At 38.2% G+C, this 22,122-nt stretch overlaps 1 protein-coding gene across 3 annotated transcripts in view; it reads left to right on the top strand.

The window, feature by feature from the left end:
• Window positions 1-22,122, top strand: part of LOC106140196 (ABC transporter G family member 23) — an 86,573-nt gene that overhangs the window by 62,733 nt on the left and 1,718 nt on the right. For all 3 annotated transcript variants that reach the window (XM_013341762.2, XM_013341768.2, XM_013341776.2), the window contains 10 exons: window positions 1,505-1,623; window positions 2,267-2,462; window positions 10,274-10,475; window positions 13,105-13,219; window positions 16,492-16,670; window positions 17,661-17,726; window positions 18,122-18,277; window positions 18,895-19,126; window positions 21,053-21,177; window positions 21,987-22,111. In XM_013341762.2, the coding sequence (XP_013197216.1) occupies window positions 1,505-1,623; window positions 2,267-2,462; window positions 10,274-10,475; window positions 13,105-13,219; window positions 16,492-16,670; window positions 17,661-17,726; window positions 18,122-18,277; window positions 18,895-19,126; window positions 21,053-21,177; window positions 21,987-22,111 (1,515 nt within the window). The remainder of the gene's footprint in view (window positions 1-1,504; window positions 1,624-2,266; window positions 2,463-10,273; window positions 10,476-13,104; window positions 13,220-16,491; window positions 16,671-17,660; window positions 17,727-18,121; window positions 18,278-18,894; window positions 19,127-21,052; window positions 21,178-21,986; window positions 22,112-22,122) is intronic.

Genomic DNA, 22,122 nt, shown 5'->3' with positions numbered 1-22,122 from the left:
ATATATGGGACCCATCTATATAGATTTTTCACCAACTATGCACCTATTTTTAAAATTTCAACCAAATCTTCAATAGTTTCAAGGCTCCTGTGGCCTAAGTAACATACGAAATAACATACATACATATAATCACGTCTATATCCCTTCCGTGGTAGTCAGAACCAACATACGTAAAAAGACTGACAGTCCACGTTCAGCTTAATGATATAATTGAGATTCAAAAAGTGACAGGTTAACCTAAAAGAATAATCCCAAGTTTATAAGGGGTAGGCCCTTAGTCGCCTTTTACGATATCCATGGGAACGAGATGCAGTGGTCCTATTATTTCTTTTTATTGGTGCCAAGAACCTCACACACCGCACATGAATGATGAAATAAAATTTTTCTTAGTCACGAACATTGACAAAACATATCTCCCTTCTCTATTTGCACAAAGCAAGTGAAAGAGAGAGGGAGAAGTTATGACATTTCTTATAAACGTTCGTGAATAAAAAAAAATTGTAAATAAGTCTTAAAAGTTTCACACCATTTCGTAAGACAGTTTTAAATACCATTAATTATGGCCAATTAACAATCTTTCCTCTAATTATTATATTATTATTAAGATTAAAACAATAAAGAAGTTTATATCACCAATCTTACTGCAATACAAATATGGTTGAAAAATCTATGTCTTCAGCGTTGTGTGGAAACTAGGCTGTTTTGCAAGCTTTAGCGGACCGAGGCAAGGCGATGCACGTTTGTGTAAGTTTGTATGTGAGTCTGTTTCTCGACACGATACAGAACTGGTCAAATACTAGTTCGGTGGACTACATTTAGGCTTTGTACTACTGATATTATCTAGGACATGTTCAACGTACAATTTTCACGTCTTTAAACCTACGGGGTAGACAGAACCAATATCGAGTCGGAGACTACGCTTAACTACCTACATCACATACATACATGTTTACATATAATCACTCTGTTCTACCGGAGGGGTAGGCAGAGACTATATGATTCTACATACGATCCCTTCATACTTCTTTCATTCCATCCCCATTCATAAATCTTGACCTGACCTACATGGCTTAGACAGATAAATACATCATCGTTATATGATTTGAAACGACCAAAATAAAAAAAAGGTACATTACGTGCGCGTTTAATATCTGTACTATTTATAAATAAATACAAACATATCTATATTCCTTGCGGGGTAGACAGAGCCAACACATCTTAAAAAGAATGAAAGGCCAAGTTCAGCTGTATGGGTAAATGATGGGATTAAGATTCAAATAGTGACAGGTTGCTAGCCCATCGCCTAGAAGACGAATCCCAAGTTTGTTATCCTTTCCTTTCGTCGCCTTTTACGACATGCATGGTACAACATCGCACAGAGACAGAGAGAGAGAGAGATAAAATAAATCATTTACTCTTATTTCTGTTGTTTATCTTATTCGAAATAATTTATTGCTTTAAACATGGTTAATGTACAAAATTTGTATCTCTTCTTTTTTTCTAGATATGGTCTGCTGGGAGCTTCGGGTTGTGGCAAAACCACACTCCTATCGTGCATCGTGGGCAGACGGAAACTGAACAGCGGGGAGATCTGGGTGCTGGGGGGAAAGCCAGGCACCAAAGGTAACTTCTTTTTCATTCATTTTGTCTACCTTTTTAAATCAAAGGTAACTTCTTTTTAAATCATTTGGTCTATCGTTTTAAATCATAGGTAACTTCTTTTTAAATCATTTTATCTACCTTTTTAAATCAAAGGTAACTTCTTTTTAAATCATTTGGTCTACCGTTGTAAATCATAGGTAACTTCTTTTTATATCATTTGGTCTACCTTTTTAAATCAAAGGTAACTTCTTTAAACAAATCCTTTGTATTGTACAATTACATACATACACACATGTATTTAATTATATCTATATCCCTAGCGGGGTAGACAGAGCCAACAGTCTCGAAAAGACCAATTAGGTTAGCTGGAAGAGATCCCACTTAGGGATAAGCCCGCCTTTGTACTGTACTGTTTTATATTTGTATAATGTAGTTTTTAGTGAACAATAAAGCATTAACTTACTTACTTACCTAATAGGCCTCGTTCAACTGTTTGGCTTAATGATAAAATTTAAATTCAAATATGGGAAAAAGACTTGAAACTAACGCCTCTTTCCGGAGGGGTAGGCAGAGTCTACATTTTTAACCCTCTTCATGCAAACTCGTCGGTGTCTCCTCTGACCTATCTGTAATAAGATTTTTGACCACACTTCAAATAACCCAGGGTCAGGAGTTCCCGGCAAGCGCGTGGGCTACATGCCACAGGAGATCGCGCTATACGGAGAGTTCACCATCAAGGAGACCATGATGTACTTCGGCTGGATCTTCGGCATGGAGACCAGGGAGATCGCGGAGCGGCTCCGGTTCCTCCTGGACTTCCTGGACTTGCCCAGCGAAAACCGCATGGTGAAGAATTTGAGGTTGGTAGCGTTTGAACAGATATCAAAGAGACGTTTAATACATACATATGGTCACGTCTATATCCCTTGTGGGGTAGACAGAGCCAACAGTCTTGAAAAGACTGATCAGCCACGTTCAGCTATTTGGCTTAATGATAGAATTGAGAACTAAATAGTGACAGGTTGCTAGCCCATCGCCTAAAAAATGAATCTCAAGTTTGTGAAAGCCTATCCCTTAGTCGCCTTTTACGACATCCATGGGAAAGAGATGGAGTGGGCCTATTCTTTATTGTATTGGTGCCGGGAACCACACGGCACACGTTTAATACGTGTATTATTTACTAGCTACTACTAATAGCATTTTGTACATTCGGATTTAGACCTAATTTCAAGATCTGGTTTTATTAGTAGGCGGTATATGTACAAATAACTGTGCCCGCGACTTCGTCCGTGTGGAATAGTTATTTTGGGCATAATTGAAGCCCTCTATGATGATTAATTTTCCCCGTTTTTTTTCACATTTTCCATTATTTCTTTGCACCTTATAGATGCGGCGTGATGTTATATTGCCTAAAGTCTTCCTCGATAAATGGTGTATTCAACGCAAAAATAATTTTTCAAATAGAAGCGCGTTCAAACAAACAAACTCTTCAGCTTTATAATATTAGTATAGATAACTTATCTTTTACCTAATGATTTCAATATGAATACCGCCGCTTTTCTACACATGCGCTTTGGAATGTAGTAGATATAATTAGATTTAAGTGATGTGACGTCAATAAGTGATACCTTGTATCCAATTTTGAAAATAATCTCAGATCTCTGTCTACTCCTTCGAGTAAGAGGTGTATACATAGATACATACATATAATCACGTCTATATCACTTGCGGGGTAGACAGAGCCAACAGTCTTGCAAAGACTGACAGGCCACGTTCAGCTATTTGGCTTTAAGATAGAATTGAGATTCAAATAGTGACAGGTTGCTAGCCAATCGCCTAAAAAAGAATCCCCAAGTTTGTAAGCCTATCCCTTAGTCGCCTTTTACGACATCCATGGGAAAGAGATGGAGTGGTCCTATTCTTTTTTGTATTGGTGCCGGGACAAGGTGTATTGTAAGAGGTGTATTGATAAACAAAATATTTTAACCTCACCACAATCACCGCCCATCTTATTTCGATCCACGATCACGGGTGCTTAACTTATACTAACGTACGTCCGTGACCCACGTTATTTCACTCAATTTTGTAACATGAAATACATACATACATAAAATCACGCCTCTTTCTCGGAGGGGTAGGCAGAGACTACCTCTTTCCACTTGCCACGATCTCTGCATACTTCCTTCGCTTCATCCACATTCATAACTCTCTTCATGCAAGCTCGGCGGTTTCGGGTACTTTTGACCAGACCCTTTACCAGGACGTCCTTAATTTGATCAAGATACGTTCGTCTAGGTCTTCCCACTCCACTCTTGTAACATGAAATATTTGAATAATACACGCGTTTAGGAATTATGACCACTTTACTCAACTACAACAATGTAAACTTTTATAAGTAGTCCTATTCTTAAGTGCCGGTAACCACACGGCAGATTTTCTGAAACGGGAACAATGTATTCTCTCGTTCACATTTCTATTTTAAGTTTGGATAGTTGTGATGTTGACGTTGTTGAAGAAAATGCTGCAGTGCAGTTTGTTACCGCTTCTTCTGCACTGAAGCTTTGGAAGCGGCAGTTAACTTAGTTTAAAATAATTTGTGTGAAACCAAAAGATATGACAATTATTAAGTGATATGAAGTGTCCCATAATAATGTAAAAAACTTTGAATTCTTGAAATTTTTTGAAAAAGTTTTTTAAACAAATAAACAAAAGATAAAATCCCTGGGATAAAGATATAGACTAAGGGATAGGCTTATAAACCTGGGATTCTTATGGCGATGGGCTAGCAACCTGTCACTATATGAATCTCAATTCTATCTTAAAGCCAAATAGCTGAACGTGGCCTATCGGTCTTCGAGACTGTTAGCTCTGTCTACCCCGCAAGGGATATATACGTGATTATATGTATGTATTAAACTTTCAGAATATGATTGTTATATATAAAGACGTGATTATATTTATGTATGTATGTATAAAACTCCAAGAATATCATGCGATAGTTATATAACATCAAGACATAATGTCTGAGACGTGACACAGATTTAGCCGATTGCGAATAGGATGCTCATGTTGAAGACTGGTTTGCGCTTGTGACCTCGTATCGTGGTATACCTACCGGGTAACATAACTCTGTAGCGGGAGCGATGATTCGGCTCGACCACCACCAAAGGGAAGATCTTCCGCCAGGCTGGTGTGACGCCTGGGGAACCGCGGCTCCCACGATGTTGTGTCGGAGGTTGTATATATAGCTCCAATCCGTGAAAAGCTTTGAAATCGCGATTTAGATTCTTCGCTGCTATTGGTTGAGCGCGTCAATTTCTTCGTGATGATTGACAGTAGTTGTTTGATTGGATGTTGTGACGAGTGGCGTAGAGATGTCGCCACAACTCCATTCAAATCTTCATACACTATAGCGACCCGTCCCGACTTCGCACGGTTGGCATTAATTGATATAAAAAACCTTCTTCGGAAAACCCTCTCTAACTCTTACTCATAATCATTTATTCCTTGAATATGGTTACAATACATACATACATACATATGGTCACGTCTATATCTCTTGTGGAGTAAACAGAGCCAAAAGTCTTGAAAAGATTGATCGGCCAAGTTCAGCTATTTGGCTTTAAGATAGAATTGAGATACAAATAGTGGAATGGTTGCTAGCCCATCCCTTAGTCGCCTTTCACGACAGCCATGGGAAAGAGATGGAGTGATCCTTTTCTTTTCTCTATTGGTGCCGGGAACCACACGGCGCTATGTATGTATGTATTTATATACCTACACATTTACCCTAAACAATAGCCATTCCCACTCATTGTCCACTAATGAAGAAAATAAGCGTGCGCATGCGCCTCGTTAGGCGACAAAGACTGTGACTAATGCTGTTTACCGTGTTTTCCATTACGCTAAACAAGTCATTGACTGGCGCTTGCTTTTGATCCTTTTATTATTACAATACTTATAATATTAATAAAGAGAAAAGATTTGTATGTTTGTAACGAAAAAAACTCAAAAACTGCTGGACTGATTTTCACTTTTTTTTCTTGAATTTACCACGGAAACAAAGCCTCTCGCAAAAGCTAGTAGGTATAATAAAGAGAAATCATATTTCTATTTTGGTATGAAAGTAAAAAAGTCCAAAAGTTACTGAAGCGGTCAGGTTCCCCTGGTAACTTTATTATGGTCACGGAGGTCAAGCGGGAGTTGCTTCGTTTAGAGAGTCAAATAGCAAAGTGACAGGTCGGCAGCACATCCCATGTTTATTAGATTTTCCCTTAGTCGCCTTTTACGACATCCACGTGAAAGATATGGAGTGGCCCTATTCTAAATAAAGTGCCGTGTGGTTCCCGACACAAAAGTTGTAATTGCATAACAAAATAATGAAATATCTCGACACGTATTGTACATATACCGCCTACGCCTACTAATAAAACCGGATCTTAGAATTAGGTCTAAATCCAAATGTACAAAAGGCTTTTATCGTTTATGTGACGTCAATTCACAAATACGTAAATGTGACGTTTGTTAAATAGGAAGTCATCGAGTTTATTTTTGAGTCTAAAAATTACTTACTCTTTCCATGCACATTCGACGATTACGGGTACGACTAACATCTCCCTTTTTCAAGACATTCGAAATTTGGTCTCTTCAGCTTTATAATATTAGTATAGATAACTTAGCTTTTAACTAATTATTTCAATATGAATACCGCCGTTTCTTCTACACATGCGCTTTGGAAGCGGTAGTAGTTATAATTAGATTTAAGTGATGTGACGTCAATAAGTGATACCTTGTATCCAATTTTGAAATAATCTCAGATCTCTGTCTACTCCTTCGAGTAAGAGGTGTATTGTTAAACAAAATAATTTTAAACCTTACCAAAATCACTAAAAACATCTCCCTTTTTCAAGACATTCGAAATTTGGTCCTTGAAAGTTCGACGAGGTTCGTTCAGCTCTGCATTATAAATTCCATTAGTAAGTCTGTTCTCAGAGAGTTAAGACTATATGAAGTCTTGTTTCACAATAAGATTAAACGGATCTGTACTGAACAATAAATTAATTACTATCTAAATTAAAACGTATTATGTACCATGTTACATCAACTGCACTTTCTCTTGTACAAGATGCCAAAATGCCACAATTTCAATGGAATTTCGCATTTATGACCATTATATTGAGGATCATTTTTATCTCTGTTGTAATGTAAAAGGTTTTATACAAGAGAAATTTTTGAGATGACACGCGATTTACAACGTACATAGGTAACGACATAGATTAATAACGTCTCGAAATAATATTTAAGTATAGAAGGTGTGTGCAAATAAATTTTTAGCATCCCGATAAATTTAATATTAATCCTTACATATGAAGTTGGCCTTTGGTATAGGAGGAACAAAAAGTCGAATATTTTTAATACAATATATTTATTTAATCAAAGTAAGAACCATTATTGCAATTATCTATGCACTTTTGCCATCTCATAGGTAGTTCATTGATCCTATTACTAAAAAAAGCCATGCGTACTTACATATCATGTGCAATAATTTTTATATGTTTTGAATGGGCAACTGTTGCGAGAGAAAGAACCTTTAAAACTGACAATTTAAAAACGTTATTTACTTCTATACAATATCAATGGTAAAATGGTTGCATGCGTCTATCTTCATGTTATAACTCTATGTATCGCATTAAAAAATTGGTTGGTAATGATGATTTTGACGTGTGTAAGATCGTCATCACTCGCGTCATTGATGTTAACAATAGTATTGTTGTATCATTATGGATGGATGATTGTGTTGTGCAATGGAATTTATGGCATATCTATCTATCTAATATATTTTAACGAGCAATTCTTGTATACATTCAGTCAGAAAAGTATCGGGAATGGATTATTTATTTATGGTTCCAAATTTAAATTTTTGTTTTTTTGTTGTTGTTAGATTGGCACAACTGTTTTCCATTTTGGCGCGGAGTTTGAGTTGCATCTGTTGTTTACATTAAATACAGTGCTATTTTTAGTTATATCATATCTAGTGTGTATTGCTAATTTCATAATGGATAAAAACATCGAACAAAGAGTTTGTCTTAAATTTTGCATTGCCAATGGAATATCGTGTTCGGAGTCACTGAAAATGTTACAGAAGGCTTACGGTGAATCGACTTTATCAAAAACTCGTGCTTATGAGTGGTACAAAGCGTTCAAAAGCGGTCGAGATGTGATGGAGGATTTGCCTCGCTCTGGTAGGCCATCAACGTCTGCAACTGAAGTTAACATCGCAAAAGTGAAGGAAATAGTGACTGAAAATCCTCATTCAACTTTGAGAGAGATAGCCACCGAACTTTCTGTATCTCACGAGTCGATCCGTACCATTTTAACTAATAATTTGGGTATGAAACATTTTGCCGCTCGGCTAGTCCCAAAAGACCTGAATTTTTTTCAAAAACTCAATCGCATGAGAGTCGCTGAGGACATGCTAGAACGAGTCAATTCCGACCCAACATTCATGAAACGCATTGTTACTGGTGACGAGACGTGGGTTTACGAGTTTGACATGCAAACTAGTCAACAAGCTTCGGAGTGGCGCCTTCCAACTGAACCGAAACCGAAAAAACCACGCCAAAGTCGTTCAAAAGTCAAAGTCATGTTGACTGTTTTCTTTGACTATCGCGGTGTTGTGCACTCGGAACTCTTGCCGGAAGGTCAAACGGTAAATAAGGAATATTATTTGAGTGTTATGCGGCGTTTAAGAGAGCAAATCCGACGAAAAAGGCCAGATTTGTGGAAAGAAAATTCTTGGATTTTGCACCATGATAATGCACCTTCGCACAAGGCCATCATTGTGAACGAATTTTTAACCAAACACTCAACAAATACCATCGAGCAACCACCATATTCACCAGATATGGCTCCAGCCGACTTTTTTCTTTTTCCTAAACTCAAATTACCACTTCGTGGCACCCGTTTTCAATCGGTAGAAGACATAAAAGAGAATTCGCGGCGAGAACTAACCTCAATTCCGGAAACAGCGTTTAAAAAATGTTTTGATGATTGGATTATTCGTTGGCGTAAGTGTATCGTTTCTAAAGGAGCATATTTTGAAGGTGATAAAATAAATTTGGATGAATAACAAACAGTTTGTGTATTATTGATCTTTTCCTGCTACTTTCTTGACAGAGTAGTATATATAATCAGGATTTCGGAAACGGCTCCAACGATTTTCATGAAAGTTACAGATTAGCTTTTCGGCTCAAGGAGTCGTTTATCAAGGTCCTAGGTTCGAGAAAAGCTCGGTTCCCAAGATATATAAACATTTTAACAACCGCGTTTTAAGAAACTATATCAGCGCCATCTCTGGTTGACCGGGTACTTTTTAAGAGGCGGAGCATCGACTGAATCCAAGGGTATAACTTAAACACATAACCTCCATAAGGGAATGTTGTGATGTGAAAGATGTAGTTACAGGACTAGAAAAGGTATGTTAAGATGGTTTGGTCATGTGGAGAGGATGAATGAAAGCAGGTTGACTAAGCAGATATACAAGGACAGTGTGGAGGGAAAGGTCGGAGTGGAAAGGCCTAGACGAAAGTATCTTGTAATTAAGGACGCCCTGGCAAAGGGTCAGGTCAAGAGAGTTATGAATGTGGATGAAACGAAGGAAGTATGCAGAGATCGTGGCAAGTGGAAAGATGTAGTCTCTGCCTACCCCTCCGGGAAAGAGGCGTGATTTTATGTATGTATTTAAGATGTCGCTTAAAATCATGCCTATATAATATGATTAAGAGTCTAGTAAGTAAGTAATAATTAAGAGTCAGAAGAAAGACATACATAGGGTACCCTTCATCCCGTGTAAAACTATATAGTTCCCATGGGATTTGCGCAAGACTTATATTCTTTTGCGCTAAATTCCTTTGCGCTAGAAAATGAGGCAGAGTTAATTCATTACAGGAAATAGATATTCATAGACAATTCTCACTGGCAATAAGGAAGCAAATATGGCCTACAGCCAAGAAAACATTTACTTAAACAATTTGCGCTGAACAAATAGATTTGTTAAACCGTAGAGCAATACTATAAATTATAGAATACTAGCCTCTTTCCCGCAGCTTCGTCCGCGTGAAATAAAGGCCACCTACAAAAGAACACACTCTTTATAACATACGTCTGATTCCCGTGCGGGTTAGACAGAGACAACAGTTTTGAAAAGACTGAAAGGCCAGGTTCAGCTGTATGGCTTAGTGATGGAATTGCCTACAAGAAGAATCCCAAGTTCATTAGCTATTGTTATCTACTAAATAAAAAAAAAATTATAACATTATTTTCTTCAACAGTGGCGGTCAACAATCCCAAGTTTATTAGCCTTTCTTATATAAAAAAACTATACATACATATGGTCACGAGTATATCCTTCGCGGGGTAGACAGAGCCAACAGTCTTGAAAATACTGAATGACCACGTTCAGCTGTTTGGCTTAATGATAGAATTGAGATTCAAATAGGGACAGGTTGCTAGCCCATCGCCTAAAACAGAATCCCAAGTTTGTAAGCCTGTCCCTTAGTCGCCTTTTACGACATGCATGGGAAAAAGATGGAGTGGTCCTATTCTTTTTAGTATTGGTGCCGGGAGCCACACGGCACGGCAAAAAAAAACTATAACATTTTTTTTTCAACAGTGGCGGTCAACAGCGTCGCGTCTCCTTCGCCGTGGCCCTAATGCACGACCCAGAGCTTCTGATCCTGGACGAACCCACGGTGGGGGTGGACCCACTTCTCCGCCAGTCCATCTGGACTCACCTCGTGCGCATCACCAGCTCCGGAGACAAGACTGTCATCATCACCACCCATTACATTGAAGAGGCTAGGCAGGCGCATTGCGTGAGTTTTTATTTTAAACATACATACATCACGATCACGTCTATATCCCTAGCGGTGTAGACAGAGCCACCAGTCTTGAAAAGACTGATAGGTCAGGCTCAGCTGTTTGGTGATAGAATTGAGATTCAAATAGTGACAGGTTGCTAGCCCATCGCGTAAAAGAGGAATCCCAAGTTTATAAGCCTATATATTTATAAGTCTATAGCTAAACCCTCTTAAACATTGTAGAACTAGTCTTATTGAAGGTTGTAGTTATTCTATGGATTTTCAAATTATCTGTCATCATTCTTATCTGCAACTTTTTACCTAAACGTCGCACGTCTTTATCCATCACGGGCTAAACATAGCTAACAGTCACAAAAAAACTGTGCTTTTAGCAGCCTATTTCTTGAATCTGAAACTTTTCTTCTCTTACCTCCTGGCCTTAGTGACTTATATCCTAAACTAATATTTTATATCTCATTCTCTTTACTAAGGTTAATATTCAAGTTACTGTAATGAAGTGGAATATTCAATAAGTATCTTCAAAGACAAATCTTAAAGGTCATGGAATTCCTCAGAGTTTATTGTTTTCACATCATTTTTTTTTCTAATTCGACAAGTGCCTTATGAATGACAAACATGAGAAAATATAGGCTGGTTACATACTGTTGTTTTTGAAAACTTATTATCACTGTCACCGCTAGGACATACATACATACATAAATAAAATCACGCCTCTTTCCCGGAGGGGTAGGCAGAGACTACCTCTTTCCACTTGCCACGATCTCTGCATGCTTCGTTCGCTTCATCCACATTCATAACTCTCTTCATGCAAGCTCGGCGGTTTCGGGTACTCTTGACCTGACCCTTTACCAGGACGTCCTTAATTTGATCAAGATACGTTCGTCTAGGTCTTCCCACTCCGACCTTTCCCTTTAACCACACTCTGTACATCATAGTAGTGACCTAGTATATAACAATTTTTTTTATTTTGATTTAACTAAAATTTTTCGAAATACTTAACGTGTTTTACCTATTTATATTAAAAAATCTAATATTGAAGCTAAAATAAATATATCAATAAGCCATTCAGCTAAATGTGGCATTTCGATTGAATTACAATAACTATTGACTCTGTCTACCCCATGCAAAATAAAGTCATGATAAATTAAATACAAAAGACTAGCCTCACTAACAAACGATCGTAAAATGAAGTAATTATAACTAACTAGCGACCCGCCCCGGCTTCGCACGGGTGCAAAATTATAAATTATTATACATAAAAACCTTTCTCTTGAATCACTCTACCTGTTACAAAAAACCGCATCAAAATCCGTTGCGTAATTTTAATGATTTAAGCATACAGACAAACAGACTAAAATAGCGACTTTGTTTTATACTATGTAGTGATGCATTGAGGTACAAAGAATGAAAGTATGTTAATAAGTAACGTGTGTGTGCACACAGCCTTAGAAATCCGGTCCGCGGCCTTCTGAGTCACGTTTGCGGATCACGTGCCGAGTTCAGAAACCAAGAATAATTAAATAAATTGTCAATTATAACAATAATACTCCTACATACATGCCGTGCCGTGTGGTTCCCGGCAGTGCCGTGTGGTTCACTAATTCCATCAATTATTTTTTAGTAATTAGTGACAGGTTGCTAGCCCATCGCCTTCAAGAAGAATCCTTAGTTTATTAGCCTTTCCTTTACTCACCTTTTACGATATCCGTGTGTAAGATTTGGAGTAGTTCTTTTCAAAAGTGCGGTAAACCACACGGCTAACTCAATCTGTGTAATTCGTCCCCGTTATTTAAAAAAACAATATTTTTAAATAGGTGCAGATTTTGGTCAGTTATTATTTTACTAGCTGTGCCCGCGACTTCGTCCGCGTGGAATAGTTATTTTGGGCATCATTGAAGCTCTCAAGGATGAATAATTTTCCCCGTTTTTCCCATATTCCATTATTTCTTTTCTCCTTAAAGTTGCAGCGTGATGTTATATAGCCTAAAGCCTTCCTCGATAAATGGTCTATTCAACGCAAAAAGTGCCGTGTGGTTCCCGGCACCAATACAAAAAAGAATAGGACCACTCCATCTCTTTCTTATGGATGTCGTAAAAGGCGACTAAGGGATAGGCCTATAAAATTGCGATCCTTTTTTAGGCGATGGGCTAGCAACCTGTCACTATTTGGATCTCAATACCATCATTAAGCCGAGTAGCTGAACGTGGCCATTTAGTCTTTTCGGGACTATTGGCTCGGTCTACCCCGGAAGGGATATAGACGTGACCATATGTATGTATGTATGTATCAACGCAAAAATAATTTTTCAATTCGAACCAGTTGTTCCTGAGATTAGCGCGTTCAAACAAACAAACAAAAGTTTTATAATATAAGTATCTATAGATTAATGAATAATACAGAATACTTTTTTATTAATATATAAAAGTTATCGCTAATTGCAAAGAGCTTACCTTGGTTAAGTAAATGTTTTGAAGATGGAGTGGTCCGATTCTTTTTTTACATTGGTGCCGGGAACCACACGGCTATGCCATACATAATTATTTATATGTAGGTACTATTGTCATTGTGCTATAGGTACATTCAATGCTTTATTTTCAATTTGTTTTTTTTTTTTTTCAACAGATCGGCCTGATGCGCAGCGGCCGCCTCCTGGCCGAGGAGTCGCCCCAGGCCTTACTTACCATGTACAGCTGCATCTCACTGGAGGATGTCTTCCTCAAGCTGTCTAGAAAGCAAGGTGAGTGGAGGTTTCACACAAGATGAGGCCTAACGTGGGGCACATATATGGTCACGTCTATATCTCTTGCGGGGCAGACAGAGCTAACAGTTTCGAAAAGACTGATAACTCACGCTCAGCTGTTTGGCTTAATGATAGAATTGAGATTCAAATAGTGACGGGTTGCTAGCAGATCGCCTAAAAAGTAATCCCAAGTTTGTAAGCCTATCCCTTAGTCGCCTTTTACGATATCCATAGGAATGAGATGGAGTGGTTATTCCTTTTTGTATTGGTGCCGGGAACCACACGGCATAAATACGAAGTTATCGATAAAAGTAATCTCACAATAAGAAGTTATCGATTAAATTTCTCTTTAACGTAGCCATACAAAAACAATCTGTCAACATTGACAAACATATATAATTCGAACAAACATAAGACAATAATCGAGTTAGTAGCAGCGCCTGCGCATCGCCGTTTTTGCGAAATGTCGTTGGTACAAAGCAAGGACGTGTGCAGTGCGCATGCGCACCGCTGGTCGGTTTTGCAACGTCTATTACCCACTGTTACTTGTTGGTTAAGAACGGGCACAGACGTTTGATGCAAACATCCTTCTAAGTTGCCGTGTGGTTACCGGCACCAATAGAAAACCATAGTACCACTCCATCTCTCCCATGGATGTCGTAAAAGGCGACTAAGGGGTAGGCTTATTAACTTGGGATTCTTCTTTTAGGCGATAGGCTAGCAACCTGTCACTATTTGAATCTCAATTCTATCTTAAAACCAAATAGCTGAACGTGACCTATCAGTCTTTTCAAGACCGTTGGCTCTGTCTACCCCGCAATGGATATAGACGTGATTATATGTATCCTTCTAAGCATGTCTAGCCAGACTTAAGTTGCGTTTTAGACGGAAACAAGTAATACCCTCGCCGCATGCAATTTTAAATTTTACTGACATAACAGTCTGCCGTGTGGTTCCCGGCATCAAAAAAAAAAGAATAGGACCACTCCTTTTCTTTCTCGCGGATGTCGTAAAAGGCGACTAAGGGATATGCTTATAAACTTGGGATTCTTCTTTTAGGCGACACGCTAGCGGCCTGTCACTATTCGAATCTCAATTCCATCATTATGCCAAACATCTTAACGTGGCTCTGCTAACCCGCAAGGGATATAGACGTGATAATATGTATATTTGTATGTATGTATGTATTAAATACTAGACCCTGTCGCTTGGGTTGTGCGATTATTTGTCTGTCAATCAAAAATTGTCTTCTTTTATAATAAAGTTTGTTTGTTTGAACGCGCTAATCTCAGGAACTACTGGTTCTATTTGAAAAATTATTTTTGTGGTAAATAGACCATTTGTCGAGGAAGGCTTAAGGCTATATAACATCACGCTGCAACTATAAGGAGCAAAGATATAATGGAAAAGGTGAAAAAAAAAAACGGGGGAAACTATTCATCCTTGAAGGCAATTCAATGATGCCCAATATAAGTATTCCACGCGGACGAAGTCGCGGGCACAGCTAGTCGATTATATTATTGATTCGATAAATATATCGATTTAATATGTGGTATCAAAGTTATGGCCCCACGTTTTGGAACGTGGCACAAAACTGGTTATGTCCATTTTGTAATCCACGTAACATCGAGGTTGGGTTATGCAAGCGGTCAACGGTTTACTAATTCGGACTCTGTCAGCCTCGGAACCGCAGGGCTGACACCCGAATTAGATGAGGAAGAACAATCATTAGGTATATATAGGTAGGATACGGGACAAATAACACAGATTGAGTTAGCCTCGAAGTAAGTTCGAGACTTGTGTTACGAGATACAAACTCAACATAATATTTTATCTACACTGTATTTTATAAACCTGAAGAGTTTGTTTTTTCGAATTAAAAAAATAACTATTCCACGCGGACAAAGTTGTTTTGTTGCATTTCTTTTTATGTGCATTATTAAAGAGTTTACAAACAAAACATACATGTTGGGGATGTCCAAGAAGGTTGTTTCGAAATATTTCTTTATTTTTTATATCATTTTTTGAATAGTGTTTTTTGGAGGTTCTTGTTTGTCAGTGGAATTAAAGACCGTATTTCGCAATCTTCCGTATTTTATTTATTCCTGCCGCTAATTAGGGGCATCTTTGGGAACAGGGAGAGCTGCGGGACTAACGGGCAAATGATTCCATTACAATACAAATAAAAAATATATTTTTATTAACCATCCATCTACATCTAATTAAATGAATTATCTAAGGTAACATTCGACAGCAAAAATGATAGAATAGTTTTCGATACTAGAAAACAGTCGTGTTTGGAAAGTTGGCAGCCCTACACATTAGTATTTTTTTTAAATCGTATTAACCTGTATGTTTGTTCACGCATTTGGCAACGGAAGGCGTTCTCGTACCGCTCATTTTGTTCACTCAGTGAATTAATTGACTTAGTTTTAAGTAGATTAGTGGATACACATACATATATACATATATCTATATCCCTTACGCGGTAGACAGAGCCAATAAATAAATAATCTTGAAAATACTAAATGGTTACTTTCAGCTGTATGGCCTTAAGATGGAATTGAGATTCAATTAGTGACAGATTGCTAGCCCATCGCCTACAAGTGGAATTCCAAGTTTATAAGCCCATCCCTTAGTCGCCTTTTACGGCATCTATGTGAAAGATATAATTTGTATACATAGAAACATATGACTACGATTTTTCAACCAGCCAAATGCAAAATCTTCCTTCAACAATCTTTTCATCCGTCTTTTATAAGTAGGTATATACAAACTCGTCCGCTTAATCTCATCTGACCTTTTACCACTAAGTGCTCGATTTTCATTAAGTAAAATTAATCTAGTCTAGTCATTAGTTTAGTCTAGTCATTAGTTTAGTCTAGTCATTAGTTTAGTCTAGGCCCTAGACCCTTCCACTTCTGACATTCCTACATACGATGCCTTGTATATTTCTAATTACATACATACATACATATAGCTTTATAATCACGTCTATATCCCTTGCGGGGTAGACAGAGCCAACAGTCTTGAAAAGACAGAATGGCCACGTACAGCTATTTGGCTTAACGATAGAATTGAGATTCAAATAGTGACAGGTTGCTAGCCCATCGCCTATAAAAGAATCTCAAGTTTGTAAGCCTATCCCTTAGTCGCCTTTTACTAGTGACAGGTTGGGAAAGAGATGGAGTGGTCCTATTCTTTTTAGCGTATTGGTGCCGGGAGCCACACGGCAATTTGCAATTATAATTTTACAATTTCAATTTCAGGTCAAACGAACCCCGTTGTCGAATTGAACGTGTCCGGCGGAGCCCTAGGGCTCAACAAGATGTCGAAACGCGAGGAGGCGCCGTACGCGGCGGAGGACGCCCAAGTGGTCGGCCTTAACTTCCATCAGAGCAAAGAGGTTCTCATTGTTGAGAACGGCCAGGCGGCTAGTAATGGCGACGTATGTATTGCTATATAGTAATTATAAACATCTAACTCACCCAATCCAGGTATTAAGTATTACATACATACATATGATCACGTCTTTATCCCTTACGGGGTAGACAGAGCCAACAGTCTTGAAAAGACTGATAGGCCACGTTCAGCTGTTTGGCTTAATGATAGAATTGAGATTCAAATAGTGACGGGTATTAAGTATTAAGGTATTATTATTGCCGTGTGGTTCCTGGCACCAGTACAAATAAAATAATAGGACCACTCCATCTCTTTCCCATGGATGTCGTTAAAGGCGACTAAGGGTTAGGCTTACAAACTCGGGATTCTTTTTTAGGCGATGGGCTAGCAACCTGTCACTATTTGGATCTCAAGTCTATCATAACGCCAAACAGCTGAACGTGGCCTGTCAGTCTCTTCAGGACTGTTGGCCCTGTCTACCCCGCAACGGATATAGACGTCGTTGTCCCAAGTTTAAAATCCACACAAGTATCAAACCTGTATGTAATGTAATTAAAGATCTGTTACAATGGGACTGACGTTTCTTAAAGACAAAAGTCCCTTCATTAAAAAAAGATTTTTAAAAAAGTATTAAGGTCCTCCGTAGAGGCTCATGTCAGGAGAATGATGACGCGTAACGTCGCATCAATGAGATTATATTTAAAGCAGGCACTTAAAGTTTCCTTGTAAACCGACTTAAAAAGGAGGAGGAGGTTCTCAATTTGACTGTATTTTTTATGTGTGTTACCGCATATATCCTGTATTAATAATCCGATTTGATATATTTTTTGATGAGTGCGGCGTAAACAGCTCCAGAAACTGATGTAATTAGAATTAGGTGGGTTAGGTACCAAAACAAACTAATTGCCTCGTTACGACGTATTGTTAGTTTAATTTACACTAATTTTTAGCTTTTCAGTGTTTTTCGTAGTCGGTTTTAATTTATATACCTATAAACTTTTTATTTTTCAATTTCATATGATTCAAATAATTCCAGCTTCCCGGGAAGGTGACAGAAGCAATGACGACGGAATGCAACGATTGCGGATCTAGCTGTTTCAATGTGAGTTATTCTTTAATGCATTAGTTACACTTGTTGTTGAATGTTGTTTCGTGGCATAATTTCTTTTTTAGTTTCCCAAATATTAGGGAAAACAATGCGCATTTCTGATAATTTAAAACTCTATTTCATTCTCTACTCCGAAAGGGCACGGCTTTTGTCAAACGACAACAAACAATAATTATATTATAAGCGAGTAATAGAATAGAAAATGGAATAGAATATTTATTTGCTTATGATAAGGGTTTACAAAAGGTGTAGAATAAAATACATTTCCTCCTGATCTGTCATTAATTATAGCATGCAATATATAATTATAAAATAACACTAAGTCAAATTAAGTGATATTAGTAAGTTCAAGACGTAAAGATATTTAATCTTTTTCTCCCACATTTCAGCTTACATCTCGCGGGAAAATAAAGGCCCTCATCCAGAAGAACTTCCTCAGGATGTGGAGGAACATCGGCGTGATGCTGTTCATCTTCGTTCTGCCTGTGATGCAGGTCATACTCTTCTGCTTGGCTATAGGACGCGACCCGAGCGGGCTGAAACTGGTAAGTTGGAACCAATATCGAGCATGATAAATTATAAAGTCGCTTATATGTTACGAGCTAGAGTTTTTATTCCCAAATTTAAGGACTGGCAAATCAAAAGAAATATTGGAAGAAAAGAAAGAGAAGAGAAGACTTCAATTGGTAGTAACTTATTTGTTTCTATCGAGCTTAGTTTAATAAGGGATTTTGTCCCCGAATTTTAGGAGTCCGAAAATTGTATCACACACACGAGAAGTAAATTAGAACCAGAATTTAACATGATCAATTTTCGGAAAGGTGTGAAAATTTGGTAATCATTTATAAAGAATAAAATTAAATAGCGGTCCCAAGATACTTCCCTGAGAGGAGCGTGCACTCTATTTGTCTGCGCCTTTAATTTATTTGTTTTCTCATGATTATTTACATCTATATTATCTCTCCAGTAAAAATATATGTTTTTATAAACCTCCCCTTAGTCATATTTCCAAGGTCCAGTATGTTACCACTGGTATATCATTATCAAAAGCATCATACGAATCCTTCAAGTCACGCATTGTACATCTTTCTTCGCTGTTATGTTTATAAATACTTCATTGCGACTGTATGTCTTTCTAAAAACTCTTCCTTCCATCTTTCAGGCCGTAGTTAATGACGACGTGAACGTGATAGACGGATACTGCCCCTTCAACTCTTCCTGCTCTATGAAGAACCTCTCCTGTAGGTACCTGGACCAACTCCGGGAACACACTGTGAAGGAATACTATGCGGATTTGACGTCGGCCCTGAACGCGGTGAAAGAGGGAGAGGCGTGGGGGGCGCTGTACTTTAACGAGAATTATACGGACTCACTTGTAGCACGATTGGCTTTGGGTAAGTCCTTTCAAATTTTGTATTAAATTTTGGTATAAATGACTGTTTTAATAAAGAAATTGTAATGGGACTCAATATAATGGAGACAAAGAATTTGGAATACTTTGTTGTTTTGATATCAGCCCTAAATTAGGCAAAAACAATTACGAAAGACAGTTCAGTTGGCTTTGTGTACGTAATTAAGATGTTATTTGTACAAAAAACGTGACGTCGATTCTTAGAACGTAGAATGGAAGGCGAGGCGTGGGGAGTATACCTAGTTTCATCCCGGTGGGCTGAAACAAAATCTTGCTTGAAACTGAAACAAAATTGTCAAATAGGACTAATAAGATAGACGGTACGAATTTAATATAGAACACATTGTGAAGGAATAATATAGGCGCGGTGAAAGAGTATGAGGCGTGGGGGGCGCTGTACTTTAACGAGAATTATACGGACTTGCTTTTAGCACGATTGGCTTTGGGTAAGTCAATCGTTGTTTAATGATTAACAAAATAGGGGATATTTATAAAAACACAATTATCAGAACATTGGTCAAATTATCTTGGATGGAAAAGCGTGGGCAGCCTTTGGTTTGGTTTGTATCATGTATGAGCATTACAAGACAATTTCCCGGATTTTGATCATAACGATTCGGTAAAAAAAATAAAAAATAATTTCCATGAGAGATTTTAAGTCTAGTCATAAATATGTGGCATATATTTAAACTTATCGGTGAGTCCCACAAACTCAGAAAATACCTAGTTTTAATACTGTGGGTCTAGAAGATACTGGGGTCACCTCTCGTAAACCACTCAAGGCAAAGTGGCACACGGCTTTTATTTAAGACTAGCTGTGCCCGCGACTTCGTCCGCGTGGAAAACCTATCATAAATTAACAATAAATCCCGCGGGAACTACGGGATAAAAAGAAGCCTATATATTATTCCGGACCTTCAGCTACCTACGTACCAAATTTCAGTAGCTTTTGCATGAAAAAGTAACAAACATCCATACTGACATACTCGGAAACTTTCGCATTTATAATATTAGTGGGATTTAAACTTTGTCATTTGTTTTTGTACGCTATTGTCTGTGACGACATCACTGATGTGACACATTAACTGTCAACCAAAGCGAAGAAAATGACGAGCTCAGCCAATAGCAGTGAAGGGTCTAAATCGTAATTACAAACATTTCACGGATTGGAGCATAAATTCAACCTCCGACTCAACATCGTCAACTGTCGCGCGGTTCCCCAGACATCACACCTAACCTGGCGGAAGATCTTCCCTTTGGTGGCGGTAGAGCATAGCTCCCGCTACATGTCAATTCTTAGTCACCAATTTCAGCCACTTTGTTCCATCTTAATAGGAACACTAGCGGACCCGACAGACTTCGTTCTGTCAAAAAGATTTGTAATATGACAGTTTTTTGTTCCTATCTATTAGACCTACATTGCTTAGACAACAGTGAACTTTATACATTAGCAATAAAGCTCAAATTGATTGTACGTATTAGTTAGAAAACGTTTGTATGGGACAAAGAATAGGACTGATAAGGTTTTTCAGGCAATTATTTGGTATTTTTTCGCCGTAAAAACCATCCTTGAGCTTCGACGAATATAAAAAAAAAGAATTGGCCAAATTGGTCGAGGCGTTCTTGAGTTATGCACTTACCAACACATTTAGCGATTCATTTTTATATTATAGACTAGAGGCCGCCCGCGACTTCGTCCGCATGGAAACCCTATCAATCCCGCGGGAACTCTGGGATAAAAAGTAGCCTATGTGTTATTCTGGGTCTTCAGCTACCTACATACCAAATTTCATGGTAATCGGGTCAGTAGTTTTTGCGTGAAAGAGTAACAAACATCCATACATCCATACAAACTTTCGCCTTTATAATAGTAGTAGGATTATGTTATAAAATGATTTGTTGTCCACAGCCGACACCGCTGATGACGACACCATCGCGTCTTCCGAAGTGGAGGTCTGGCTGGACATGTCCAACCAGCAGATAGGGCTCATGTTGAACCGCGACATACAGTTCTCATACCGCGACTTCGCTAAGGTAAATCTGAATTATTTATTACCTAGATATACTAGAGGCCGCCCGCGACTTCGTCCGCATGGAAGTCCTTTCAATCCCGCGGAAACTCCGGGATAAAAAGTAGCCTATGTTATTCTGGTTTAGTTGACAGCTCGTCATTTTACGTATTTCGGCATTATCTTAATACGTCGCATTATTATCACGTCTCTTGACTTAACTAGACAACATCTTCTACTTGTCTCATGCTGTATTTCGTTATTTTATTATTATTTTGGGTCTTCAGCTACCTACATACAAAATTTCATCGTAATCGGTTCAGTAGTTTTTGCGTGAAAGAGTAACAAACATCCACACTGACATCCTGACATACAAACTTTCGCATTGTGAAATTATGACCTATCAATATTACCAGTTTAACATACATAATAATCCCGTCTATATCCCTTGCGGGGTAGACAGGGCTTGCAGTCTTGAAACACTGATGGGCCGCGTTCAACTGTATGGCTAGCATCTGTAGGTTGCTAGCCCATCGCCAGAAATAAGAATCCCATGTTATAAGCCTACCCATTAATAGTTATGATTATGTCTGAAGTTTAAACATAAACTACTCGTATCACCCCAGTCGTTTTATTTCAATTAACAATGAATACCTGAAATATAGAATGAATTACATATTTTAATTATAATTAATTAAATTATTTTTAATGAATTATTCAAAAATATAGAATCGTTGAGTCAGTATCTCGTAACACAAGTTTCGAACTTACTTCGAGGCTAACTCGATCTGTGTAATTTGTCCCGTATATATTTATACCTTTTTAATGTTTCAGGATCTGCTGGACACATGCAACTACAACCCGAAGCTGGGCGACATCCCGATCGACTTCAAGGACCCCATATACGGGAACAAGAACCCCTCTTTTACGGACTTTGTCGCGCCGGGAGTTATTCTCACGTGAGTTGAAC

Source organism: Amyelois transitella, chromosome 23 (assembly GCF_032362555.1).
Source record: "Amyelois transitella isolate CPQ chromosome 23, ilAmyTran1.1, whole genome shotgun sequence".
NCBI lineage: Eukaryota > Metazoa > Arthropoda > Insecta > Lepidoptera > Pyralidae > Amyelois > Amyelois transitella.
This window is presented reverse-complemented; position numbering and strand designations above follow the sequence as displayed.